The following is a 9120-nucleotide window of genomic DNA, read 5'->3' as shown; positions in this document are numbered from 1 at the left end:
CAGGGCAGATTGACGGGAGAGCCTGCATACGTAATGCTAGTAAATGCCAGATCCCAGCAAGGTGGCCTGGGGTGGGGGAAATGTTCTGTGACTGACTTCTAGCCTTGGCCCCTGTGTCCTTTGAGTGTGTGAAGTGCCTAGAATCTCACAGGAGACGTTGAAGGACAAGGCCTGTGTAATACAGAGCATGGGCTGAGGGAGGAGGTAGGGGGGTTCTGGAGCCATGCAAATTGTGCTGGGAACTTGGACCTGGTGGGAGGAGGCAGTAAGATGCAGAAGGAGCACTGAAAATAACCAGCCGTCAAGTCGCCCATGCTGCAGGAAAGAGGTTTATTGCTGGTAGTGAAGTGGGTCCAAAACCCAGTGGGAACAGAAAGAGCCCAGGGGCTCATTAAATGGAGATAACAAATCAATTCAGAAGTAGAGGAATTAGGTGATTTTCAACCCGTTTGGATTCAAGACTCTGAAGGATGAGAGGAAAGAAGTGCAAGACGGAGCCAGCCTGTCTCCTGCAGAGCTTTGATGCTGGAGCAGACATTTTGGTGCATGGTCATCTTGGCATTAGCCAGAGTGGGGTTCAGTGACTGACCAACTTGCAATGCTGATCTATCTGCATCTTGTGGAGCCAGGGCTCAGACCAGATCTGGAACTCACAGTGCACTTTCTAGGGGTGGAATGAAACACATTAGAACAGGGATGACTCTCAGAGGGGTTCCCAGTGAAACCCGGCTGTCCCCCCCAGCCTCATTGTAACCTTGGGCAAGTCATGTGTTTCTGTGCCTCAGTTTTCCCGCTTGGTGAAATGGGGGCCATGAAGCTAAAGTCGTTGCTATGCGTGCAGTGGTGAGATGCTTGACACTGGAAAAGCTAACAGAGCTCAGTGCTCAGTACATCTCCACCCCTGTATTTTGTGTGATTCTTCTCACACCCAGCCTGGCGGCAGGGCAGTGCTGCTCAGAGAAGGGAATTAAACCCGGCTTCCCTGGGCCTCAAGTTCATGATCTCCTCATCCACCACCCTTGTGACTCTGCCAAGTGGCCGCCTGCCTACTCCCTCCCAGAATCAGCTCAAGCAGTGTCAGCTTTTAACCTGCCCCCATTCTGTGCCCAGCAACTCCTGCTGTTTACCCTCCAGTTAGATCCACGATGAGGTGGATTGGGCTGGGAAAGCAGCAAGGCAAGAAGAGCAAAGGGCTGCAGGCTGACTCCCTCTGCCCCACACCAAGCTAATCCGCTGCTGCACCGTTGCCAAGGCCAGTGGAGGTTGCAGTCAAGGCTCACAACAGAGTCTGGCTGAGCTTGCTCCAGGCCCCCCTTCTCCCTGCAGTGTGGGCTGGGGCCAGCCTGGGCCCATGATACTTAAGAGCCGATGACCGTGATACACGATTTCACAGCATTAAGCCCGAAGGAAACGTTTCCCTTTGCTCTGTTGTTCTCAAAAGCAGCGCCCAGCAGAGCGAAACTCGGACCCGACAGCCAGAGAACAATGGGTGTCAGCCCCTCCCTGGTCTGGGCCCCTCTCCCCTTCCCACTGGTTGTCCAAGTAGATGAAAAGGGCTTTGCCACAGGGAGTGTCCCTCAGTTGGGCTCCACCCAGTGCCTGGCATGAGAGGAACCCCCCATCTCCCTGGGGAAACATGGCTTTAATCATCACAGAATTTGTGGCAAACCAAACTGGTGCCCTGAACCCCCAAACAGCCCCAGTCCTGTCCTCTCACCTTCTGCTGAGGTAGGGGCGGCAGGAGGCACTTGTCCAGCTCCTCGAGGCCATCCTGGTTCTTCCTGCACAGCGTCTCCTCCAGCTCCATGGTCAGATGTAGCAAGAGTCCGCCCACCACCTGGAGGAACCACAAGGAGCCCAGCATGGCCATGAGTCCCAGCCCCACACCCAGCCCTGAATGCCAGGGAACACGAGGGGATGAGCTTTGAGCCTCCCCATTGCCACATGCTGCCCCTCAGGCCATGTCCGAGTGAGGGAAAGGGGCGGTGTCAGATTGCCCCTCTCGGGTATGATCTGGGTTCAACGCCCTTTGCAGGCATCCGGGGATTTGCTGCCAATACCCCAGGGGCATTAGTGCCAGTCCCTGTGTCACACAGGGCAAGGAGTAGGAGTGAAGGGAAAGGGCAAAGTTACCAAAGGCCTCTCATTGGGCGAAGCCTTGAGCTGGGTTTTCAGTGAGGCAGAGGGACGCCCAACTGGCCAGTCTTGCGCAAGAACTTATGCAAATGAGGTGTGGCAATGAATATTATTGTGCCTCGTTTGCATACTTAATGAGCTGCCATTTTGCCCAAGGGGCTTTTGCGCAAGAGACATTCTGCCGCTTATATTCATCGCTGTGCCTCATTTACATATGTTCTTGCACAAGACTGGGCAGTGTAGAGATAGCCCCAGGTACCAGCCTCGTTGCCCACCCTCCTGGGGGTCCAAACTATCCATCTCTTTCTCTTGCTCTCCCCTCACATCCAAGCCCCACCAGCTTACTTCTACCTGCACACTGCAGGCTTGCCCACCCAGCTCTGCCCCCTCCATCCCAGCCCCAGCAAGCCCCTCACCCTTACCCCCCACCCTGCTCCCTATAGCACCTGCACTCACTCACCTGCTTCTGGGCACTCAGCACTGGTAGCCCCCGGCTGTAGTAGAGGCTTTTACTGCGCTGGTTGTAGGTCTGTACGGCCATGTGTGCCGCCTGCTGGACTTCGGGGTCTGACACTGGCACAGTGTGCAGCCCCCCAGGAATACAGGCTCCCAGAGTGAAGAGAACCCCCAGGAAGAGCAGCAAGCACAGCCAGGGCCCTGCCTCTGCTGCCGGGAACGCCATGGCTGAGAATGGCCAGAGCTGGGGATGGGATGCTAAGATATAGGCAGTGAGCCCCACCCTCTTGCACACCCACATGGGGCGGGTACCCTGCTCCTGATGGCTCCACCCACATTGGCCTCCCACCCACATGGAGTAGAGAAATTCCATCCCACATTAGATACAACTCAAGGTTAGATGAGAGCAAAACCCTCATGGCCTGATCCAGCCACTAAGGGCCAGGGGAAAGGGCCTTTATGGCCCAGATCATCCCAGAATTCCCCATTACGTGGAGCATTTCTTGCGCCTCCTGAAACAACTGGTAATGGCCACTGTCATAGACGAAATGCCAGGTTAGATGGGCTCAGTGTTCGAAATGGGTGTGTCCAGTCCTAGGGGAGTCCAGCCCTGATAGAGAGCCCCACTCATAGCAGATGGAGACAGGTCCGGCCTTAGGGCAAAGCGAGGAAGGCAGTTGCCTTGTGCCCCGCACCTCCAGGGCCCCGCGCCGCCTGGGGCCTGCCCACCCGGCCACTCACTCGCTGCCCTGGCTGCAAGCTGCCCAGCCACACGGTGCAGCCAGCCACAGCACGCTGCCTTGGGCCCTCCAAACGCTTTGGCTGGGCCTGGATGGAGAAACAGCCCCTTCCAGGGACCCCTGCTAGCCGACACATGGAGCTCCACCCACCGGGGGTACCGTGCCAGGTCTCAGTTACATTTCCCTGGTGGTTGACTATTAGTCAGGCAATGGCACCAATTGATGGTTTTCCTTTGTACCAAATCCATAGTATTTATGGAAGTACAAGTGCAAGGAGCTTAGGCACCAGTGACTTCCATTTGCCTGTCATAGCCTCTGTTATGTTCTCCCCAATGTACCCATATGGCCATAGGGGCCTGGTTCTGATATGAGTCGGAGAGGTGAGGGTCACACTAATTCCAGCTGGGCTCCCAATTCCAGCTGGGCTCCCTGGCATGGAGCTGTCCCCACAGGAAAGTTGTGGTGTCCCGAAGCACATGCTATGTCCCCAAGCTGTACCCCTCCTTCACTCTCTCTCTAAGAACATAAGAACATAAGAACGGCCGTACTGGGTCAGACCAAAGGTCCATCTAGCCCAGTATCTTGTCTACCGACAGTGGCCAGCACCAGGTGCCCCAGAGGGGGTAGACCGAAGACAATGATCAAGTGATTTGTCTCCTGCCATCCCTCTCCAGCCTCTGACAAACAGAGGCCAAGGACACCATTTTATCCCCTGGCTAATAGCCTTTTATGGACCTAACCTCCATGAATTTATCCAGCTTCTCTTTAAACTCTATTATAGTCCTAGCCTTCACAGCCTCCTCTGGCAAGGAGTTCCACAGGTTGACAACACGCTGTGTGAAGAAGAACTTCCTTTTATTAGTTTTAAACCTGCTACCCATTAATTTCATTTGGTGTCCTCTAGTTCTTCTATTATGGGAACTAATAACTTTTCTTTATCAGCCCTCTCCACACCACTCATGATTTTATACACCTCTATCATATCCCCCCTCAGTCTCCTCTTTTCTAAACTGAAAAGTCCCAGTCTTTTTAACCTCTCCTCATATGGGACCCGTTCCAAACCCCTAATCATTTTAGTTGCCCTTTTCTGAACCCTTTCCAAGGCCAAAATATCTTCATCTCTCGGATGATAGTCAGGCCTGGCCTCCCTCACTTGTGCTCAGGTTTATTCACACCCACATTTGCTGTGTTTCCCTGTGAGGACTTGAGGGATCTGTGCCCAACCAGCCCGCAAGCAGGTCCTGCCCCACCGGGACAATGGAGAGTTCTTAATTTGATCACACAATGATGGTGATGCTACTGAGCGGACAGCCAAAGGGAAACTGCTTGTGCCTATCCTCTATGAGGGAAGGGTTTAGGGGCCGTGAGATGTTACCAGGCCCACTGACAGGGAGGGCAAAGGCCCAGCGACTGCAAAGGGCAGAGGCTCTTGGCCACTGCCCCCACTGCTGCAACTTCGGCAGTGGCAGTGCTGGAATCCCAGCCCTTTAAATTGCCACTGGAGCAGAGAACTGCTTGGCCTAGGGTTGCCAGGTGTCCTGTTTGTGCCTGGACAGTCCATTATTTCTGGCCCAGAAAATACTGGACAACGTAATGTCTGGTATTTTCTGTTTCTCTGGCCAAGGGCAGGGGAGTGAGGAGCGACCTTTTTGCTCAACCCATTTTTTTTCCTGCCATGTTCAGGATTTTTATGAAAGTATCTGGCAACCCTAGCCCGCCCCTGCACCCTGCACTTTGCCCAGGGGTCTGGTGAGGCTGTCGGGTCCCTTGGCCAGGCCCCTGGATGTCACCAAATCATGGAGCAAGGAGGAGCGAGTGGATCAGCCTGGCCAAGGGTGGCATCCTGAGGCAGAAGCCTCCATGAGGCGAAGCAGCCCTGAACGTAGAGCTGCCTGGGGTGGGACCTCACCTGCCTGCCTGGCGCAGCCAGTCCCCAGGGAAGGGGGCATACACAGGCTTTGGGGGCAGGAGCCCTGTGTTGTTGTGTCCAATCGGATCTGGGCTCTTTGGGTTCCATTGGTAAAGCAGAGGACAGCCACGGGGTGAGAGGCTGGGCAAAGCGCATGTGTGTTACCCAGCTGCCATGGGCCCTCTGAGAGAATTATGGGTACCCAGAAGGCTCCCATCTCAGCTTAGGTCCTGGCACAGAGCAGACTGAAGGGTCCGTGCCCTTAGCATTGCGGCCTGAGTAGCTGTGGTTGGCCAAATGTCCATGCTAGCGTTACTGAGAAATGCTTGAAGCCGCTTTATGGTGGCATGGCAAAAGGTTCACAGGCTGAGGTCACTCAGTCCTGCTGGGCTCTGTGCACACCCTTTCGGGCACACACCCAGTGTCATGAGGATGTGCAGAAATGAGCCGACGTGCGATGAGCATTCAGTGTATGTAGAGTGTTAAGACACTTATGTCTGGCTTAAGGAGAAGTTTGTTACCAACTCCTGCTCAAGTGGGCTGCTCACATGTCCTGTGTAACAATGCCTCTGTATGATCACCAAAGGGTTTGGCACACAAATAGCCCCCTCCAACAGGAATCTTCTTCTATGACCTCCAGTTGGGAAACCCAATTATTGGTCCAGATGAGCTCTAGTCAACACACTGGAATCTCCAGTGTTACCAACCCCACATATTCAAAAATCATGAGCTGGACTCACCAAAAATCATCCCATTGGTTTACAAATCACGAGATTATGTACAAATAATCGATTTGGTATTCTTTCGATTTGCTGTCTGCTTTTCCAGCCTTTTGGATGCTCACGGATCACGTCTTGAAGCTTTTCCCACAGCTACAAGGGCTAGAAACTTCCTATTTTCTTTCAGAACGAAAGCTGAAGTGTACATTATGTATCCACTTGGCTCCAGCACCTTGGGCTTTATCATGAGACTCGTGGCAAGAGCATGAGAGCTGCCAACACAGAATCACTGGTTAGAGAAAAGTGGTCCTGAAGGCAGAGCAAGGTGTCCGAGACACTCACGAAAGATAAAAGCCTCCCTTGTGGAAGGAAAGGGGGGACTCTCTCACATCAGACACCTGCAGCTAAAACTAAGAGCAGGTCTCCCCTTGAAACTCTGTGTCAGCACAGTTCTGCCAATCTGAATGAGCCACTGTCGCATATAATGAAGACGCTCCATGCCAATGGGAGAGAGCTCCCCTATCGGCATACTTGAGAGGTTGTGGCTATGTTGATGGGAGAAGCCCTTCTGCTGGCCCCGTGCTGGCTAAGAGGGTTAGATTGGTACAACTGTTGCTCAGGAGCATGGAGTTTTCACCCATGCAGGTCTGCAGTGCAGACCAGACCTAAGGTTATGTCCACACTGAGCTCACAACAGCAGCATAGCTCTGCCACCGCAGCGCTTCAGTGTGGACGCTGCCTATGCCACCGAGAGGGGTTCTCACACTGGCAGAGTAACCCAGCTCCCAGAGGCAGTCGTAGGTAGAGGGAAGAATTCTGTTGATCTAGGGCAGTTGATAGGTTGATAGGTGGGTGGACCTAATTTGTTAGAGGAGACCAGGCTTTAGGCATATAATGTCCTCACTAAGGCACTGCAGCGTCCCGCTGACATCTGTGCATCTGGGTCAATGCAGGGCTTTAAGTGCCCACCTGCCCTTGGAGTTACACTTTCTTACAACACCGGTGAGCTGGCTTTGGAGATTCAGAGACAGGCCTTCCTGTTCTCCCTTAGTTTTCCTAGGCAGTGCGGAAGAGGCTGTGTTCACTTTCTAAATTGATGTAAAGGCTCATTGAAGTGACTGGTGATCCAGAGAAACTGAACCACTGATTCACTGATGGAATTCCAATTGTTGTGACCCTGCTTTGCTTCCTGTGATATTTGGGTGAGTTTAGGGAAATTAGAAGTGACTTTTTACGCTATGTCTGCACTTGCAGAGCTTTTGTGCTATCAGTTTCACTGGTGATAGGCAACTGGGAAACTAAAAGTGCTGTTTTGTGCCCTCACTTCCACAGGCATCCGATTGTGTTCACATTTGCAGCATTTTTATCCCTGATGTGAGCAGTGCTCTGACGGTAGCTATTCCCCAGTGCAGCTCTCTTCATGTTGAAGGAAAGGGGGAGGTGATCGTTCTGCATCCCTGCACAGCCCCCTCTAACTTTCCCCAAACGCTGATCAGCTCCAGTAGCTCAGTATTGCTGCAAATGGGATCATTTGCTCCAGGTGCATCTAGACTGCAGGGTTGGTTGTTTGTTTTTTTTTTCAGAAAAATGGCTGTTTTCCCAAAAAAACTTCACCTACATCCACACTGCTATTGTGTTCTTTCAGGAAAAAAATCAAAAGAACAGAGGGGTTTTCTGACATCGGTAAACCTCTTTCTACGAGAAGAAGCCTTTTTCTGAAAGAGTTATTTTGGAAAAAGGCGTGTGTGGGTGGGGAAGAGGAAGTTCTTTTGAAAAGAGGAAAGAGGAAAAAGCACAGGTGCTTTGGTGGCCACTCTGTCCATAGTAATCACAACTGAAATGCGAGAGAGCGTCCATTCTGTGTGGATGCTATCTTTCGAAAAAACAGATTGCTTTTTCAATGTGCTTTGGCAGTCTGGACGCTCTCTTTCAGAAGAAGTGTTTTTGGAAGATCTCTTCCAAAAAAGCTTCTTTTGAAAGAAGCCTGCAGTCTACACGTACCTTTGTGAAGCAGCCATTGCCACCTGGCCAGATGATAAGTGAACACTTGCCAAGAAAATGGGAGGAGAAGTTTCGAAGTTTCCAGGGCTTTATGCGGGAGGAGCAGATGACTGTTTACTTGGGCATCAGAGCAGCTGAGTGGCTGGCCAAAGTGGGCACCTAGGCACTGTGGAATATTCTGCAGAGGCTAGCAGCTGTGCAAACAGAAAGATGGTGTCTTCACTTGTTCCACTTGCCCCACCACTGCCAGTGAGTGCAGAGGGGAGAGGGGACAGACCCTTGCTGCCAGCCCCAACCCCCGACTCTGCTAGTTCCCAGGCAGCATCGCTCGGGGTGGGGCTGGCAGCAAGGAGCAGGGAGAGGAGCGCCTCAGGTGCAGGGGGGTTTTCCTGGCCCTTCCCTGGCCTGGGAAGGGGTGGTGTGGCCAGTGGCCCTCTTGCTGTTTCACTAGTCGCGCTGATCCCAGGCTAGAGCTGTGCGCCTCTTGTGAGGTGGGTTTCTTGTTTGCTTGTTCAGAGCTGAGGAAGGAGAGGCAGGCCAGGGCATGATGTCACTGCTCCAGCTGCTGGAAGAACCCTGGTGTCAGGCAACCCCTGGTATATGTGCTCCAGAGACTGTCTTTCTTGTGACTTGTGAATCTCTTGTTCACAGCTCCCCGGCAGGTGAATGGCGGGTGAAGGTCACTTAACACCTGGCTGGTTATTGGTCACCCCTTTGTTGCTTTGTTGTTGTTGCCACATCTGGGCTCCTCTGTGGGTGTTTCCTGGATGCCAAACATAAGTCTGTGAGAAACCTACAGCGAAATCGCACAGCACCGTGTCTAGGAGACCAGTTTCAGCAGGCAGTGTTCCCTCTCCCTTTTCCCACCCCAGAGCGGAATGGATTCTGTGATGTGATGTGTGACACATCACCTTCGCATTGGTGTACACAACACAATTCACGTGGCAGGGGGCATAGGGTTCATAGTGTGGCAAGGGGCTCAGGCATGGGGTAGAGGGTTGGCGTGCGAGGGTGTGAGGGCTCTGGCTGGGGGTGTGCGTGAGAGGGTGGGGCCAGGTTTGATGGGGGTTTGGAGCAAAGGAGAGAGTTTCAGGTCAGGGCTGCTGCAAGGAGCGAGGACTACCCCAGTTCTCTTCCTTGCACCAGCACCTCAGCTGGC

General features: G+C 53.0%; 1 protein-coding gene across 1 annotated transcript; it reads right to left on the bottom strand.

Annotated features, from left to right (window-relative positions):
• Window positions 1-202: 202 nt before the first annotated feature.
• LOC102451680 (cystatin-like) lies at window positions 203-2818 on the bottom strand. Its single transcript, XM_006129752.4, has 3 exons — window positions 2597-2818; window positions 1718-1837; window positions 203-664 (listed from the first exon to the last, which is right to left on the bottom strand). The coding sequence occupies exons 1-3, from the start codon at window positions 2816-2818 to the stop codon at window positions 578-580; spliced, it is 429 nt and encodes a 142-aa protein (XP_006129814.3). The 3' UTR covers window positions 203-577.
• Window positions 2819-9120: the final 6302 nt, after the last annotated feature.

The sequence above is a fragment of the Pelodiscus sinensis genome, chromosome 11 (genome assembly GCF_049634645.1).
Source record: "Pelodiscus sinensis isolate JC-2024 chromosome 11, ASM4963464v1, whole genome shotgun sequence".
In the NCBI taxonomy this organism is placed as follows: domain Eukaryota; kingdom Metazoa; phylum Chordata; order Testudines; family Trionychidae; genus Pelodiscus; species Pelodiscus sinensis.
Note: the sequence above shows the minus strand (reverse complement) of the source record. Positions and strands in the feature narration are given on the sequence as shown.